At 37.7% G+C, this 19,383-nt stretch overlaps 1 protein-coding gene across 2 annotated transcripts in view; it reads left to right on the top strand.

The window, feature by feature from the left end:
• Positions 1–19,383, top strand: part of RETREG1 (reticulophagy regulator 1) — a 72,321-nt gene that overhangs the window by 44,919 nt on the left and 8,019 nt on the right. The window contains exons 1-5 of one of the 2 annotated variants that reach the window (XM_009938549.2): positions 2,154–2,377; positions 14,708–14,834; positions 16,656–16,740; positions 17,294–17,431; positions 19,243–19,307. In XM_009938549.2, the coding sequence (XP_009936851.2) occupies positions 2,343–2,377; positions 14,708–14,834; positions 16,656–16,740; positions 17,294–17,431; positions 19,243–19,307 (450 nt within the window). In that variant the 5' untranslated portion in view covers positions 2,154–2,342. Of the gene's footprint in view, positions 1–2,153; positions 2,378–14,707; positions 14,835–16,655; positions 16,741–17,293; positions 17,432–19,242; positions 19,308–19,383 lie in introns of those variants that run through there. The other variant, XM_075417120.1, reaches the window with a different exon arrangement.

The following is a 19,383-nucleotide window of genomic DNA, read 5'->3' as shown; positions in this document are numbered from 1 at the left end:
AAGACTGAAATACAGAGATAGAGAAGATACTGAAAGCTTTTCAGCTCCCGAGTGTGATCATTGAATGCATTAGAAAGGAATATTTTGTAAAAAGGCATTTTGCATAGTAAATGCGTGTGTCTGTGTCAGGCTCCTACGTACGTGTTGCAGCGCATGTAAACAAACAACAGCAAATCAGGTTGCACGGGGGGGGGGGGGTGTTTTACTTGCTTTCATTTTTGATGCTGCATTTAAATTTTGAATGATGCTTTTGTGTGTGCAGATTTCAGTTATTTCTTTCGATTCTTTTCCTAAGTAGAGGACTTCAGAATTTAGATCTGAAAATGAAGCTACCACACAAAACCATTTTATTGATTAAGATTTTTGAATTTCACAGCTCTCTTGTTTCAGGAAATGAAGGAAATTCAGCTCTAATTGTTTCAGCTCTAACTATCAGAAGTAGAAAAAGAAAAGAAAAAAGAAGAGATGATTTTGGAATATGCAGGTGTAGATGACCATGGAATGTCTCTGAGTAGGGCAGGACATTTATTACTTTATATTTGTAAATATTTATATAAATTAATATATTTATAAATATTTATATTTATATATTGCCTTGCATAATTTAGACACAGGACTTTATTCCTGTTTTTCTTCTTCCTCCTTTCTTTTAAAAGTCCAGTATGATTAGACTGCTTCAGGAAGGACAAGTCTTCTGAAAGACTGAGCAAAGGTATGAATACAGAAGATGGGATTAGATTAAGAAAAGGAAAAAGGAACTAACTGGAATGTCAGGAGAAGAGTTATGGGGTTGTTATTCACAGATACGCAGCATCCCTGTTTTGTTTTGTTCTCTCACCATTTCCTGAAATAATTTTATTAATTCAGATACAGTAAATATAAATCATGCAATTTAAAATAATAGGTCTATGATTATGCAGTTTGGGGATTTTTTGTGATTTTTATCTGGATCTTGCTACTCATTTTGAAGTATTATATGTAAAAATAAGAAGAAAGCATAGAATCCTTTCTAGTTTCGAAAGTTAAGCAGCTTTCCAGTGAATGATGCACTAATCACAATGCACCAAATACAGCTTATCAAATCAAAGATATGGGGTGCTTGTTTTTTAATCTGACATACCTTTTGTTCCAGCTTTGCTTTGGTTTTTTTTTTTAATTTATTTTTAAGATGTGACATCCCTAGGACAATTCTTACTATCTCATGCAGGAGAGGCAGGTCTAAATCTTGCTGGAATCCCTCCTAGAAAAAAAGATTTCTATGTGAAAATCTCTGGATGTAGTGTTTGTTTGAAAATACATTAAGAACAATAGGTCAAGCTATTTAATGGAAGGAGGAAGCCACGTGAGAAAGCAGTGCTGAGCAATGCCCTGAACAACCTACATATGTGATACTTGGAGTCTTGGGCTGCGCTACAAAGCTTCATCAGCACAGATAAGGTTGCTGGGGTATTGAAAATTAAGAGATATAGCTGGAGTGGCAGAATCCCTGTCATGCACGCAGCAAAAAGCGATACGAGGAAAGTGAATTTTTCAATTCACTGGGTTGTTCACAGAGGCGTTAGAAGTATTTTGGCAGAAAACCTCTTCCCGTCAGCATACTTTTCCAGTACAATTTGCTGGTATCCCTATGACAGCTGAGATTGCTTGTGGCAGACAACCTTGGATCAGAATTTAAAAACAATGCATTAATCTGTATTGAAAATTTGTTTTCCTATTCCTTATTTTAAAAGAATTGGGAAGTTTGTATTTCATCTGTGAATTTAGTCAATGGAGAAGAATTTTATTCTTCTGACAGTTTGTGAATGACAGTTTGTGTGGAGGGAAACAAGGATATTTTTACAGTTGCAGTAAGCTCTTTGCTCTTACATTTTTGTCTGTCAGTTCAAAGTTTGTGCCATTTAGCTTCCTGTCATTTTGGTTGCTGCTCACTTACACCTGAGAAAAATGGGAGACATTGAGGAAGATTTCCAGTGGAAGCAGAAAAGTAAAATGTGCAAACTGGGCGGTGGTTCTCCCTCACATGACCAGAAGAAAAAAAAAAAGTGTTTTGCTCTTGGCTGTGCTGGCTCCTAAACACCCTGTCATAGTGTGTGAGGTGAGTCACGATCTGTTTATTTATAGCCTTGGCCAATCAAAGCCGAACGCTCTGAACTTCATTCAAGACCAGCAGGCACTTAGGATGTCCTGTAAACATTTGCTCTCTGAGCACGGAGCGCTCTGCTCGGCAGCAAACAGGACAGGTGCCCGGGTTGTTGCTTCTAAAGCACAAACAGGCTAGAAGATCGTTGCCTGGATTATCTAGATTGGTACAGAGAAAGAGGGAATTCCTTTTTACCTCTGAAATGCCAGACAGTGAGGATCTGGGACAAGATGACAGGTACTGTACGTTGATTCTGATGGCCTTCTCGTGCCGCGCCGTATGGACCGAGGCTTTGTGTCATTAATCCGTGCACGCTCCTGAGCTCTCAGCCTAAGATCAGTTTGCTCTGTGTTGTAACAGCTCATCTGTTTCTTGAGGGTTTTGCCTCTAATGCTAACCTAAGGCTGCTTAGGAGAGAAGTATTAGATCTTAACGTCTGCACAGAGGTGGAGTTGTACAGCTCTTAGGTACGTCTTCAACTGAAGCTGAAAGGAAGAAAATAATGCCTGGTTTCTGCCTAGTCACTTTTCCCAACCATGGGACAACTTACAAGCCTCAAAATGTCAGAGAGACAAATAGTTTAGTCGGAGCCACGTTACTGACAGAACCATAACTCATTACTATTAATGAGACAGGGCACTGTGTCCCTTTGAGGTATGCCTGTCTTTCTGACATTGAACTTTTATCTTCTTAGCTTATAAAACCAACAGTCAGGATAAGAAGAAAGTAGTTGGATCTAAATAACAATGTAATGAATACTGTTTTCTCAAATATGACCCAGCACATTCCTATGGAAATAAATGAACTAATTAAATTTAGTGAAGTAGACAGATTTTAAAATAGATATTTTAAAAGTAGCTGTTATTGGTATTTGGCTATGGCAGAGTTTATAATCTCGGTTTCTTAAAGTGCAAGCGGTCTTTCTATTGTCATGATTTTCTCCGTCTTGATGCAAACAAAAATGTTTAAAACAGTGTTAATGAAATATTTGATATTGCAAAAAAAAATAGTCACGTATGTGGAAACAGACTTGGGTGTTTGTTTTTTTTTTCAAAGGGTAGTTAACTAAATGCCAGTATGTAGAGGAAAATTCAAGAAACTACAAGAATGAGAAGGGAGCATTTCATTGTGGCTTGGGATTTGATTTCTCCTAGTGATACTTAAATTTTGACATTGTGGATGTTTTTCCAGTATGTATGTCAATGTGTTGTTGTAAGATAGACGAAATAAAGAAGACATTTCAGGTTGTCTGTTGTAGATGAGTATATTCAGGCACGGTCACCTAACTGGATGAGTGTGGGTGGATGGATCCCCAGTGGCATAACTGGGTCTCTGCAGGGGTGGGGTCACCTGCGCATTTCCGTTTGCAGGGATCTGGTTGTGCCCTGTATATGACATAGATTAAAAGCAATTGTAGTAGTAAGCAGCATTTGTTTTTCTTTTTTTTTGCGGAAATGTTGACGCATTACTGATAGCCACCAAAGTGTTTATTGCTGTTCATTAAAAGTGTTTAGCTGGATCTCTAGTTTGTTAAATTGTATATTTTTCAATACATGAAAACAGCAATATGCATGACATTAAAAAAAGAAGTTTCAGATCAGCTACTGCTTTATATATTTAAAAAAGGAGGGCAGTGGTATTTTTCTAGAAGCTGTAAAATGAACTTTGTGCACTGATCGGTTTCAGTTCTCTGCACTCCTTGTAGCTCCTTCTCAGGTGCAAACAAATACTTCTTACATCCTCTTCCCTCTTAAGTTCATGTCCTACTTCAGAAAGTATGTAATATTGCATCACAAGTGTATTTCATGAACATTATAACATCATAGTTAAAGATGTAGCATTGTAACAGTCTGTTAGTCATACTGTGAATTTAAATGTGTAGTAAGCAAAGAACATATCCAAAAATACTTCTCAATAAGGCTAGTAAAAAGCTGAGAGTTGTGAAGATTAGGTACCGACTCATATCTTATGTTTTGTTTTGTCATATGATCCTGGGCAGTAGCAGATCAAGAACAGTGAGGAAAGATGTGGACAAAGGTGAAGGATTGAAAACAGTTTAGCATAAGGATGGTATTTTCCTGCAGTAATTCTTTATCATCGGGTCCCCTATAGTTTTGGTGTAAGATGGTATAATTTATTTAAAAAAAAATTAAATGATAGCTCGTGAGGAATATAATAATGGTCAAGAATGTATAAAGAATATACTGTGAATAATCGGTCCTGAAGTGATGGAAGCACCTGGCTGTAGGTGCTTCAAAGAGATACCAACATGTAACTGCCTGTGTCAGAACAATGTCTGTCTTGTTCTGATTGCCATCATCTCGTAGAATTGTTGAATGGTTTGGGTTGGAAGGAACCTTTATAGATCACCTAGTTTCAACCCCCCTGTCACAGGCAGAGACACCTTCCACTAGACCAGGTTGCTCAAAGCCCCATCCACCCTGGCATTGAACACTGCCAGGGAGGGGGCAGCCACAACTTCTCTGGGCAACCTGTGTCAGTGCCTCACCACCCTCATAGTAAAGAACTTCTTCCTTAGATCTAATCTAAATCTACCCTCTTTCAGCTTGAAGCCATTACGCCTTTGTCCTATCACTCCATGCCCTTGTAAAAAGTCCCTGTCCAGCTTTCTTATAGGCTCCCTTCAGGTACTGGAAGCCAGCTAGAAGGTCTCCCCACGGCCTTCTCTTCTCCAGGGTGAACAGCCCCAGCTCTCTCAGCCTCTCCTCAGAGGAGAGGTGTTCCAGCCCTCTGATCATTTTTGTGGCCCTCCTCTGGACATTCTGCTTATTATTGAAAAGGATGGTGCACTAAGCTGTTACCCAGGAACCTTTTATGACTTGAATAAAAATGGGAGAGAATGCTACATTATTTCAAACCAGTTGTTTTTGAACTACAGTCTTATAGTGTATGACCTTTCTCAGCATGTGCTTGGACTTAGAAAAATGGAGATCCAGTTTGAAGTCAAATCTGCATGTTATTTAATTACTCAAAGCTTGTTTATTTGTAATTACAACAGAATATTTGTTTCTTTTGCTAGTTATAGTTAATAAAGTGGAAAGTATTTGATTTCCTTTGATAATTTAATTCAATGTGCAAGTGTAGGCAACTAGTGGTTAGCTCATGCCAGGAGCTCTCGGTAATGCATCAAAGTAGATGATCATCTGCTCATGCGAAATCCATTAAAACCTATAGAGAAGTCAGAATGAAATTCCACACAGAAGGAGTTAAAGCCACCTTGTAACATTACACAAAAAGTCATTTTCATGTTTTTGCAGGTTGAAAGTGTTGTCTGGAGCTTGAAATCCAATTTTCCTTTTTTATGCAGTTGCTTTGCAACTCAGGGAATGCTGGGCTCATCTTTCCTGGCTATTTGACTTTGAGAGGCCGTGAACTAGGAGTATCCCGGCTGCAGAATGGGGAGGCTGAAGAAGGAAAATGAATTGAGTTTGTGAGAAAGGGTTGAAAGAGTTGTGTTTGCAGGAGAAAAATAAATATGAAAGAGTTACTTCCAGCAGCTGGGCAGAGCTGTTTAAAGTTCTGCAAACAGAACTTTATGCTTCTGTTAATAGAAACAAGACTTCCTTACCTTTCTGAACAGAAATAGTGCAGTAAGAATGGCTCTTTTCCATCACGGGTTTCTGTTACACACGGGAAGCTGACCTGGAAGATCCCAGCCTTTGTACTGTCTTGGTAAAAAGACAACAGCATGTAGTAATAGTGTCATAGTCTTTGCTAAACAGAAAGCAAATCTATGACAGTATTTGTATGGCACCAAAACACTGAATTTTCATGCAAAGAGATGCTGAAGAATTCTGTGCTTATTGACCTAAGTCATGACTTTGGACTAATAGCACTTGACTGTCAGATCACATTTCACGTTTTGAATGACCTCGAGCTGGACTAGCTGGTGTTCTTCCCAGGAGAGCCCGACAAGAGTAGCACGGGTCAGAGGAAGGGTTTCCTGTGAGAGCTGAGCTATCAGTTTGCTTAGAAGAGTCTGTCTAGAGGAGCTGGACAATGAAATGCTCCAAATTTAGTGGGAGTATATTTTGTTTATTTTAGCAGGACATTCGGCAAAAAGTGGCAACACTTGGATCAGTCCGCTGTGTTGACGAACTTGTGTACTGGAATCACCTTCAAAAAAGTTGGAGCTAACCAGTTTGTATCTGAAGAAAGACAATACAGCTCCTTAGAAAGACTTTATAAGATGACCGATGTTATACTTGAATAGAAGACATGAACACATCCCCTCCAAAATAAAATCTTGGTAGTAATGGGTCTATTTTTTTTTTAAGCAACCTGTAGGACAAGAGGAGTTCCACTATCCCTTTGCAGAATACCTGAGTGTATTTTTATAACAATAGAATTGCTTTCATTTTCAGAAAGGTTTGTTCTTGACTAGTAATATAACAAAATAAAATACCTTCATTTATGGGATTGATACTGTTTAGCAGCGCACTAGTGGTAAAATGTTCCCATGTCAGTTAAGAAAATACCATCATGACTTAGTTTTAACACTCTGTGCAAGGAGCACACAGAGTCAGGGAGGAAAGGTTGCTTACATTCTGTTTTGCTGAAAGTCACGTCATAATCAGTCAGTGGTGCAGTCCATTGAGAAAAACACATCCAGCCTCATCAAATGCTGATGACTTAAACACATTTCTTGTATAGTAATATTGCCAAAAAATATTCTTGGTCAAGAAATAAAAGGGGCATGCATGTTACTGAGAGCTGTGAAATAAGATCTTTTTTCTGCTTTTTATTGCACACCTTCCCCTGAAAAATATGTTAAATTGGACTGACTCACGCTTAATAAAAAGCACAAAATTGAAATGTCAGATGAAGATAGAGGAGGTCAGAAAGAAAACACTTGAAAAGCTTGAGAAGAAACGTTGCATGGTGTTAACAGAATTCATTCAGTTCCTGGAAATGATGTATTTGAACTACAGAATCATAATTAAAGGAGATTTTTGGATTGGGAAATGTTGTTGCTCTTTGAGGTTGATGGCTACATTCTCCGGCTTCGATTTAAAACCAAAATCTGTCTAACTTTGTGTATCTTAGAGAGTCCAAGTGTGCCCAAGCTTTGACACTGAAGGGATGTCAAATGTGATCAAAGAATGTGTTTGCTGTGGTATTACATATTGGTGAAAGCCTAAGCCTGTGCAGCACGTGTAGATTAGCAATAGGAAATAAAGTGCATATGAATATCTACAAGATGGAGAGATTTCCATTACAGTTCATAGGAAGAGGTTCTAGAGGAATATTGTCCCTAAAGTTTGAGAACGGAGTGCATTTGTGGATGTTTCCTGTATCCCTTGTTATTTCAACGATACAGCATCCTTTCGTGAAGCGCTTTGAAGCAAGCAGGATTTTACCTGATGCCCCCATGATTCATCTAAATTGCAAGTCTTGTTGAGTTGCTCATAGCCACGTGACACAATTATAATTATTTTAAAATACTTAAGAATTGCACAGGATCCAAAAGTAGCACCGTATAAAGCACGATTCTACATAATCGCCTTTTAAATTAGCCACGTAGGTCATTAAGTTGCTATGCTGTGAGTTCAGTGGTGCTTGCTATTATGTCTTTCCATGTAGTACACATAACCTTCACAAATTTGTCACATTGTGTTACAATAAGGCTAATCAATACTGCATTGTTTTCTACCACACAGTTCAATAGTAGATTTTAGAGGTTTTGCCATTGGTGGTTTAATATACTTAACTGTAAAATGTGTTTTTTACACTATTTTATATGTTGGTGGGAGAGAGGGATGGTAATTTTCAAGTATGTGGGCACCTGAAATTTAAATGTAAAAAAAAAAATTAAAATGTTTTTCACAAACTTTTAAAAGCTAAATACTATTTTATATCCATTATCTCTGTACCTGAATAATTTAGAAGAAGAATTTTGAAATATATTTTTGGCATAGCTCTTCAGGTTTAAAATGTTTGTTTCAAAGAAGAGTAACTGCATCATTATAATCACTGCCTTCTGCACTGTGGTGATTCCTTTCCTCACGGGAGAGACCTGTGAAGGCTCTGAAAAGGTAACTGCTTGGTTGGGTTTTGCTAACAATTTGCACACTTGATTTCATTTGGTCAAGTTTCGTACTTAACTCCTGGCTGCCTATGAGGTTTGACCTGAGATATCCACATCCCTTACAGCTGCATCATTCTATAACGTTTAGATATTTCTTCTTAAAAGACTACAAAATAGCTGTATTACCTATATTTTGATTTACATATCTTTGGAGTGTAACTTTCAGCTCTTCCACCTTGACTAATACATTCTAAGTTACCCTTAACATTACAGAGTCTGCATAGGTTTCAAGCGTGTGTGGTTACAGCTGGGCAATCAAGCAGGTTTAGAAGCTCTGTAATTACTGTTTATTTATGTAGGTGCAGTCCTTCAGATCCACCACATCATGGTGTGCTTTGTCACTGCTGCAGTTCTGAGTAGTATATCTGTGTGAAGACACATATAAAACTGTGTACACATAATTAAAAAAAATCCAGCACATCACGAAGAGATCTTTAAACCAGTAACATGAGAGCTGCTGACCTTTCTGAGAGAAATGTGACGGGGCTTTGCTTGAACAGATGTCTAGATATAAAATGAGAGCATGACACCATCAGTCATTTTTAGAGAACATAATGCCACTGACTGCTGGCCAGAGTTTGTGACTGTGATGGGTCGAAGCATCTGGGGCGGGAGGGTGGTTGTGTTGTTTCTTGGGGGCTTTTTGCGGCTACTAGGTAACAGTTTATGCATTGGCTCAGTTTTAGAAATGATGCAGTAGGTAGTCAGAAGGATATGAGTAACTAATTTTCTCTCTGAACACCTTCAGTCTTATTGACAGTAGTTTTAGAATAGGAATGTAGTACTTTATTTCAAACTCAGTAGAAGCAGTGGGAGCATAAAATTTTGTCCTTTCTAAATTGTGCACAAAACCCTTTGAAGGTGTTCAGAGAGGGTTGGCTGCTTGTATCTTCAAAGGAGCACCTTGACAGGAGCCCCAAAAGCTGTGTTGGCAGGAAGTATAGGGTTCACATTTAAGTCCTTTATTAAGGTACAGTAACTCCCCTAATATGCTGAAGTAGTTTTTTACATTCTTGGTTGACTGATGGCATGCATTCCACGTTCATCATCTGCATCACTTTACGCCTCTTTTTTTTTGTCCTCTTTGTCATTAAATGTGATCATTGCAAAGTGAGTTGGTCTGGAGTACGCATCGTTACGTGTCTGTCAGCTCTTGGTCTAATGCAAGGTTAATGTTTATCTCGCTTTCTGCACAGGCATGACATAACCCCTCTGTCTTTGCACCCATACAGATGATGCGTGCTGTACCCCCTTTCTTTCTCGCTGCCGCTTCGCCAGGGTCTGCGTTGGTGCCCCCTGGTTCCAACCCTCCGGCCTCAGGGTAACACTGCTGCGCAGGTGGGCTCTGGGGAGAAGGGACAGGAGGGACAGATGTCCCCAAGGCTGCCGGTTGTGGGGAGGCGTGGACAAGCAGAGGCGGCGTGCACATCTGGTTGTCGCACTGAAGATCAGCAAGCTGGATTTGGTTACGCCTCTGGTTGCCTAAGATCGGAATGAGACTTCAGAATAGTCCCTGGTGTTCCTTGTAAAATAGAGAAGTGTGGCTGCAGTGGAACTGACAAAGATGTCTCGTTATTTCTTGTGGTGTACGAGAAACTGCCAAACATTCTTTTGCAGAGCAAGCTTAATAGTGGCTTTGTAATGTTTTGAAGCAAAATCCACCTCTACCATCCCCTCTTCTTGCTTGGATGCTTCTTTGTCAGTGCACCACATGCAGACCATGGGACCAAAGCATCTGGTGATACATTTGATGTGCACTGGAGCTCATACTTCCAACACCTTTTAAACTTGGGAAAAGGAAGCACTATTAACAACCAGGAGAAGCAACTCCAGAGAAATTTCTCTGCAAATGTGCCATTTTTCTGCATAATTCTCATGCTTGTTTTGAATTATTACTAGTTATCCCAGTGTGCCTTGTTGTTTCTCTTCCTCTTTAATCTATATTGTCTTTATATTGGTGGTTAGCATGTATGACAACAGTTTGCATTATTATTGTAGTTTATGCTTTCATCTTCTCCGCCCCCTCCACCTTTGCAGTTGTCTGAAAGTGAGTAAGGCAACCATCTACAATTGTCCTATGTGTTTCAAAGCTCGGTTTTGATAGCAGGCATCAGGCCTGTCTGTTTTCTCTCTTTGTGGATCTGCGAAGTTCCACTTTGATTGTCAACAAGTTTAAATAAAGGGTAGGAGTAAAGTCTGTAAAAGGATTTTGCAACTCAGAATATGGTCATTATAGTAGTTTTGAACTCTAGAATAAACAGCCAACTTTTAAAATACATGTTATTAATGGAAGCAATGTTTCTTTAAGGAGAGTAGCCTACTCATAAAAATTGCAGTTCTCGTAAGACAAAACCTTTGTATACTACTTTTCTCAAGCTGCTAATTATCAGAGAGGATGGAAATGGAAATTGCTGTTGTGGATGGGAAGCAATCAAAACTCTCTGTGTAACATTGCTAATCCCTCCTGCTGCGTTCCGGCAGTGTTCTTCTGAGTTATTTAATGGTTTTATGTACATTGTCTGTCAGAGTCAAATACCCACCTGCAGTGCCGTGCATGGCTGGAAAATATGTTGCATTTTCTCTGTGTTACAAAAGTCACCTAGTCCAAGACATAAGATTCTCATCCTATGAATTTCAGGTACACTATTTTAAATGTTTATGTTTTTTTCTCAAAGGGAGGGAAAAAACCCTCACCCTGAATATTTTGCAATGTTAAAGGAAATGGCACTACTGCAATCCTAGAAGTACTATAGTGAAGTCAGGAATAAGGCAACAATTTGGGTTTTGAACTTTAATCAGTTGTACACTGTGTCTTAAATACTAGTTTTTCTTTTAAGTCATGTTCTGCACTCCACCATGCGTACGATAGTTTGAATATGAATTCCCCATGCATGCCATTTATGTTCTGTATGAGACGGCTCCCAAACCTTGCTATAATACCGATGTGGCTGTGCCACCACCTCGTGGCGAAGTTGCTGTATAGTAGTTAAATATAGGTAGTTAAATACAGAGGAAGATGAAGTTTCTCCATGTGTGTAAACAGACATTTTTGACTGAAATTATTCCTGACTTTTTTTACAAAAACAAGGCTGCTCAGACCATGTGTCTGAAAGTAGGAGAAGGTGTTTAATCTCCGTTGTGTTAGTAAAGTTGCTTCCAAGTAATCAATATGTCCACATTGCAACAGGAAAGAAGATAGGTAACACTCCCATGTAGAGTAAGAACGGATATCATGTATGTGGGAGAAGACAACTTATTCCTGGCTTAGATATAAGTATGTAAAAATTCAAAAATTTAAATGTGGGCAGCAGTTGGACCAAAGTGTACAATTCAGCATAAGCCCAGAATCCTCATATCTTCTGTGTTTCAGGAGAAACAAGAGCAAAAATTTAAAATTTTAAGAAAAAGGGGCTTTAAACCTTGCTGAATTGGATGTCAGACGTGTTGTCTGGGTTTGGGCTGAAACGTTAGTTAAAGATTTCAAGGAGAACTTAAGTTTGGCGTTCCTTTTCCTGAGACATTGGATTTGAAATTCAGAGCTCACTTTCCCCTTTTATCATGGTTTGTAAAATAGAGATGACATGTCTTTGGGGTTATACAACTGAAAATTTATAAATAGAAATTTTTTGGTTTTGGTTGGAAAATAAAGTCAAATAGACATTTACATATATAGTTACCTATCCTTTGCCTAGTTTTGTTATTAATCTGTGACCAGAAATCGGAGGTAATAATGTAATACCCAACTTTAAGTTTGATGCTATAATGTAATAAACAGGGTGGGCTACGTTATTTCATTATTTTACTTGCTACAGTGATTCATTGATCAAAGCTTCTGCCTCATTTAGACCACTTGACCAGTTCCACTTGATCATCCCTAATTTAGGTTTAGTGGCCTAATTTAGACCACCTGACCATCCCTGCAGTGCTGTGTTAGTATGTCTTGCATGCTGCTGTGTGAGAGATGACTTACCTTTCAGTGCAGTATCAGCATATAACCCTGGTCCTCCTAAGACAAGCAAGTCAGAAGCTTATCTTTTTAAGACAAAAATCAGCTTATCTCTTGCAATCCAGTGCAATTATATGTGTAACTTTGAAGTAAATAATTTCCAGAATTCAAATCCATTTTCCCTCAATAGTTGTCCCCTTGGGCTGTGTGATTAAACCTGTTGCTCTTGCTAGAAAAATGTACATGGCAGTTCTCGGTGCAAGTGCGGTGTGAACTCATGCCCATAGAAAAACATTACTGTACACTTTTGCTTTATAGACAGAAAAAGTAAAAATAACATGAAGGAGCAAATTGTTTTTAAGCACTTGTAAGAAACGGATTTTGATTTGTGGGTTCCTGCAAGTTTGTGAACTAATTCTAAGGGATCTGCAAAATATTTATGATGAAAAATAAGCCTGTTTTGGTAGAGTTAAATTTGCTATATAGGCATCCACATCTGTTTTGAGAAATGTTAGGTGTTAAGCAAATGAGAAGGCAGTACTCTGATTTTGAGTGTGCACCATCACGTCTGCCACTTACGGGAACAAAACTCTGGAGTCACCCCTGAGCCAGGAGGCTCCATGGCCTGTGGGCAGCAGGGCTGTCGTACGTCTGCATCGCCATTGCCAGTGCCTCACAAAAATACAAACACACATTCAAAAACTTTAAAATTGTCATCACTTTCCTTATATCAGGAAATGAGAGACATTAACAAGTTCATGTCCTAAAACATAATAGTGCCTTGTTAGTAAGTATGAATATTGAAGCATAGCTAATAAAATGCAATGCAGCAAAGGTAGGTTACAGGGTAGGTTATACAAAAGCAACCTCCTAACCAGCTTTCAAGTGAGAAAAGACCAAGTGCTCCTAATGGGTTTCAACTTTTACAATCTGTGCCAATAAAAATGACTAAGCAATCTGTTCTTGAACGAGAATAATGCTAACATGGAAGTGTTTAATCACTACAGGTATTACTACAAGTGATGACAGATAATTTTTCTTCTAGTCTTCTGTTTTCTAAAAAAAAAAAAAAAAAATTTATATCTTGTTATTCGTGATATTAAAGCAAATGTTTAAATGTTACTTCTGAGCACCAAGTTCATGCAACGTGAAGTTTAAACAGCAAAAATCTCATCAGTCGTTTACTGATGTTTGCTAAAATTTAAGTTCTGCGGGGAACTATCAGAGAGCGTTTGTGTTCTGAATAATAGGAACAACTGTTAACAGGGCCTTGTGGTACTTCAGTAGCTAAATAGCAGAGTAATTATTTGGAAACATGAGTTGGCAGTTTGATGTGACAACCTACATATATGTCCTTATTGCTGCACAGGGAGACTTGCAATTCAGTTTTTTTCATAATGTAGTTTTTGATTCATCCTGTAATTTGATCCAGCTATGGCAAAATTTGACTATTAATGCAGTGATGCATTGGACATTTAATGGATTATGTATCCAAGTAAAATGATTGTAGGATTGTTTATGGCTTACTTGCATTCACTCTGATCAAAAGTGTGTGTACTGAGCACTGAATTACGCAAAAGATAACTTCGTAAAACTGGTGCAGAATTTACTTCATATTCTGAATATTTGCATCGTTGTACATCCATACTTTGTACCAATTTGATCTGACATTGGCTAGCCTGTGCTTTTCCTTTCTTTTGTTATTTCGTAAAGCATCTCTGTTGTAGATGTTTTCTCTACTCCGAAAAGTTGTATGATGTGATAATTTAGACTAGATATTGTCTAAACTGATCAGCCCAAAATTAGATACGTATGCTTTCTCATGTTTTTCAGCAAATTCTTCAGTACAGTTTCTTTTTATTTTATTAAAAGGACTGAACAGTAATAAGCTAAGCTTTAGAAACAGTCATTTCAATATGATAACAAAAAATAAAAATTGAGTAAGGAAATTAAACATCAAGATTTCAAGAGCAATTTTTTTTCTAAGTTGGAGAGCAATCTCTTAGGGATGATCATAGTTTGCAGAACAAAATGAAAAATAGAAAAGAAAAAGCATAAGGATTATATGCATGAAATGAAATGTATTAATATGAATGACCATGTGGCTACAAAAAGTACTGTGGTATATTTTTTCAGAAAAAAATAATTCTGAGAAACAAGTTCGGGTTTCAGTTGCTTAATTTATGTTACAGCTGTGCCTTGAACTCATTTTTTTTCATATGGCCAGAATGAATAAGCAGTAATTTCTTCCATCATTGCTTGTGTGGACTAAGAATTGCTACTACTGAACAGAATTTGTTTGATTAAAAAAGATGAGATTAGCCCCATATAAAATAAGGGGAAATGAGCACAGGTATCTTTAGCATAGCAGCAGTCTTTGGATCTCTGGAGGCTCTAGCTTTACAACATGATTGGCTTAGAATTTGATAAGGCGTCAGATGTTTTCAACCAGTTTCGACTTCCATCTGAGCTATAGCCAAAGTTGTTGGGTTTTTTTGTTTGTTTTACTCAGCTGGAAAGTCATCAGTTCCAGACAAGACTACAGACCCAGAATAAATCAGTGCATTTCAGAAACACTGATGAACTTATTTGTATTTCTGCAAGAAATGTCCCACTTCAAGGAACAAAACCCTGGCAAGGTAAGCACTCCCAAGTAAGATTAACACTTTGATATTTTTTGATAAAAAGCTGACATAGATTTAACAAAACAAACACCTGAAACATAAAATACATGTTATGATATATTCAGTCATGAGTTTCTGCTACGTTCTTCTTGTGCAGGACAGAAGTAGGTCCTCAGTGAGCAAAGCTGCTCACAGTAAAGTTTACAGCAGTACAGGCCCTCCCCTTACAGCTGCTGGAACCTCACCAGTCGTTCAGTGGAAAGGCAATTTAAAACATTTCAATTTAATAAAAACTTGGAAAAGCAGGAAGAGTACACAGTTCCTAAACATACACTTTTTTCCCAAATAATTTTCATTTTCAGAAATAGCTGCGCAAGCATTACACGATAGAAGAGAATCTTTTGTGTTTTACTGTGATAATTTTTCTTCTGTACAGGTATAGGTATTTTTTTTTTTTTTCCACTGGAAAGACTGAGCTGGACAACCCTGTTTGTGAAAAGGCAAGCAAGATTAAAGCTTCTTCTTTCATCATAGGAAGATTATTATGTAGTTCTAACCAAAAGTGAAGCAGCTTTCTTTTCCAAACAAGAGTATAAATAATGTAAAAGTATACCATGTCAACAGTAGATTTCCTTTCTATACTTGTATTGCTAAATATAAAAAGTTAAAAGGAGATTAGGAGGTTTTTTCCCCCTCTTTTGATCTCAATTAACTTTGCCACAAAACCTTTCCTGGAAACAGGCTCTTCAGAATTAGCAAGTTGGAAGTATGTGGTACCACACTCAAATGTTAGGAGTTCAGACTGGAAATACGTATGAGCAGCAGGATGAAACACCTTTCAAAGATGTATAAATCGTATGTCAGGAAACTACGTGATTAGGATAATAATGTTATATTTAAAAGAAGTAGGTGTACATTCAGGTAAGGAAACGTGGTATCAGTATACGAAGTCCCGTAATTTTGTCATGTGGTGATGTGACACGGTAACTCTGTGTGTACGTCAAGATACACCTAATCCAGATTTGGAAAAGCTAATTTTGACAGCATGTTTTCCTTTCTTTTTCCTGGCCTCATTCTCTGAGCCATGTCATTATTTACTATTATAATTATAAGCAAATCAGGCACTGATGCTGTGTGCAAAATTTCTTTCAATTAACTATTTTATTGCAATTGAACTCCAAAGCAAATAGATTCTTTTTGTAAACTTTCAATAGATCAGTTCTGTACTCAGCATTGTGCAGGTGTGAAGGGCGCACTATGCGTCTCAGTGGCAGCAGAAGCCAAATCTCAAGTTTTGCATTGAAAATTCAGCTCAGTCTTGTCATTACGGGGATGCTACAGTAGCCGACAAGCATCCAGAGAATGCTTGCCAGCATGGGAGAGAAAACGGTTTCACAAAGCAACACAGCAGGGGAGAGAACTGTACTCATAGGACGGATTTTTTGCTTTTGTAAGTATGTGGCATGTATGCATTGTAAAATTTCAAGTAGTGATTTGGGGTTTTTTCCTACATATTGACTGTTTAGCCTTTTTTTATGTAATGAAGTAATTTCTAGTAATTTTGGCAATAACTGAGAGCTTGTTAAACCTTTACAGTAAATTAATAAAAATGGCATATTTTTATAATAAAAAGGGATACATTCTAATTAATCAAAATGCACCATTTGATGCTTATTTGCACAAGAAGTGTTAAAGTATTTCCTAATTATAAAAAAACCACTGTCATTTTCGACTGCATTCCAGATTTCATTTAGCATGCAACGTTTTTCTTTTGCAAAATGATCTAAATATTTAAACAGTGGAAGTGTTAATGGCCAATTTTAATGTTTTTGCCAGTTTTGCCTACTAGTCTGCAGTGTATGTACATTTTTCACTGTCTTGGGAAGTTACATTCCTGGAGTTGTCCTCTCCTATGTCCTGTGTAAGTATAGTCTCTTTTTCAGTCATGATTTATGTATGCCATTTGTTCATTATTTGGTCTCCGTATAGGGAGTATTTATTTTTATATATATACATGCACACATGCATATATGTATACATATATATATGCAGGTTCTGACAAGTGCTTTTTGTCATATGGAAGTCAGCTTACAAGTTTTTTCAGCTTGTTGATTCTGTCATAGCTTGTGTAGTCGTGTTTCTCAGATAGGGATATCAAAATGAGACTAAATCAAGAGAAGGATAGATGTTACAGTGGTCATAAATTGTGCCTTACTGGAAGTAAAAAAGGCATCAACTGATACGAATACGGTGGTATTTTCTGTGATGAGTAGGAATAGCTCCTAGAAACTGGATTTGACATTAACAGTTTGTCAAACATGGGCATTTCACAGTGCTTTTTAATGTAAAACTAATTGCATTATGTAAAATTAGTAGTTATGTTATGCAAATGCATTGTTTAATCTTTACTGAGAAACTTCTTATAAAGCAATATTTCAATAAAATTTTTCTCTCTGTCTTCATTTTCATCACAGTATTGTGTGCCTTTTTATGTCCCTTCCTTAAGTGCAATGAATTTGGACAGAAATTGTGCAACAAAATTAAGACTGTTCTGATGAAACTAGATTTTGGAATAGTGGAATATATCAACCAGAAGAAAAAAGAGAGATCTGGTGAGTAATTAAGTAGAGACCCAAATAATGTATTTCTGTATGCAGAGAAAGTTTTATTCACCTTGCAGACAGATTGGTTTGTCCTGTGAAATCAAGTGTAAAGGTATTGCTTGCTTTGAACCTGGCTACTGTTCTTAGTTTCAGAAGGAGTGGTAATATATGTCAGATGTCTGGGTATGGTAAAAAAAAAAAAAATTAATGGAAGGAAACAAGGCAAGACTGATGGTTCTCTTCATATGTGATTAGATGTACTGCTTGTAGGTTTTCCGAAAAAACTACTCGCTGTAAAGTATGCAATGCTTGTCTCTGTTTACATGAGGCAAACTTATCCAGGAGACAGACTCATGCAAGAACACAAAATAAGTACATAACAGAATTTTCAGTAAGAGACTGAACTCTGTTCCAGTATCTAAATCTAATTTTTTTTCACTCCCAACAGGAACAAGAATTTGTTTTCTTCCCCAAATACTCAATAAGCATTTAAGAATTGCAGTAGGGCAATACCTACAAATTAATCAGTTTTTAGTTAGAAAGGGGAGAAATCAGTGTAAAACAAAAATCTCACCTCTCTCACCTGAAATCTTCATAACACTGGAAACTTTTATGTTTTAAGTAATAAATATTTTTCTTTAAATCGCTTTATATAAATGATGTTATATTTAGTTTGCTTTTGCATGTGCTACAGTTTTGGTAACTAAAATTTTGTAGTGTAGTCACATTACTTGCAGGTATGCTGCCCCTTTTAGTCAGTGTCACATCAGTAGATGTCGTATCTGCTTTAAAACCTGCATTTCTTGTAACCGTTTGTCATACAATGTGCTATTCTGAGACACAGTGAGAGGAACCATCTGCCTTTTCCCCTTCTCTTACATATAATGCAGGAGTTGTTGGAAATAAGGAATAATGCGTTGAAAATTTTCTTTATTCCAACTTGTTGTACTTGTAAGTGAAACTGGCAGAGAGAGGGATCAGACTATTGTTTCATAAATGTCATAAGCCAGCACTGAGAAAATGGTTGAGGTTAGGTTCGTTCTTTCCTGCCTCTCGCCCTCCAGTTTCATTTAACCCAGACAAGTTCCCTGCCTTTCTTCGCTACTTGGGTTCAACACATGGGTTCACAAACCCTTGTACAGACACGAGAGAGGAAATAGCAAGCTGCAAAAATACGCAACCAAGAATAATATGGACTGTGTTTTTCAGCTTTGTTTAAAATATTCATGAGGGTGTTCTCAGACAGAGAGAGGAGGCGAAATTTGTGTCCCTGTTCATCTGTAAGGAGCAGCGTCCTACCAGATTTCACAGGATGCTTTGTATGCATATTTGCATGTAAATTTTGCAGATGCAGGGGAAGAAGAAGAAGGGTTTTGTGAATGAAGATTACATGCAGTTATCCAGAAAATTGTTCTTGTGCAAAAGTAACGTGCTGGGATAACCACACTGCCTGTTTTAACAGTGCGTTACAACTGTGCGTTGTACCAGCAGTGTAGTTTCAAAGACAGATGTGTATTGCCAGGGAACATTATATTATGGTGAGCAACAGAGACTTCTGCAACTAAGTAAATAAATGTGTTGGAAGGTATTTCAGAGCAACAACCTCTCTCCCGCTTTGGCTGCTGCACGATATAGTTTGATAAATGCCGAGCCTCTCAGTCAGCCTTTTTTCCCTCGCCTTAGTAGCGTGTTCCATGATGATGCAGTGTGTCAGCAGGGGAAAGCTCAGTGTGCTGCGTGAGCTGGTGACATAGAACACACACGGAACCTCGGAGTCGGTTGTCATGAGTAGGATAAAAAATGTTTTTTTTTTCTTTCAGAAACAGCAAAAACAAAACCCCCAGAAGATGACAGTGAACTAGACATATCAGCCCTGTGTCCTAAGGTGACTCTTTTTCAGTCAGCCCTATCTTGCTGTTAAAATCTGTACAGATAATGGAGAGTATCTAGACTGCTGGCTC

This window comes from Opisthocomus hoazin, chromosome 3, assembly GCF_030867145.1.
Source record: "Opisthocomus hoazin isolate bOpiHoa1 chromosome 3, bOpiHoa1.hap1, whole genome shotgun sequence".
Classification (NCBI taxonomy): domain Eukaryota; kingdom Metazoa; phylum Chordata; class Aves; order Opisthocomiformes; family Opisthocomidae; genus Opisthocomus; species Opisthocomus hoazin.
The sequence above is the reverse complement of the archived record's forward strand: the minus strand, read 5'-3'. Positions and strand labels throughout refer to the sequence as shown.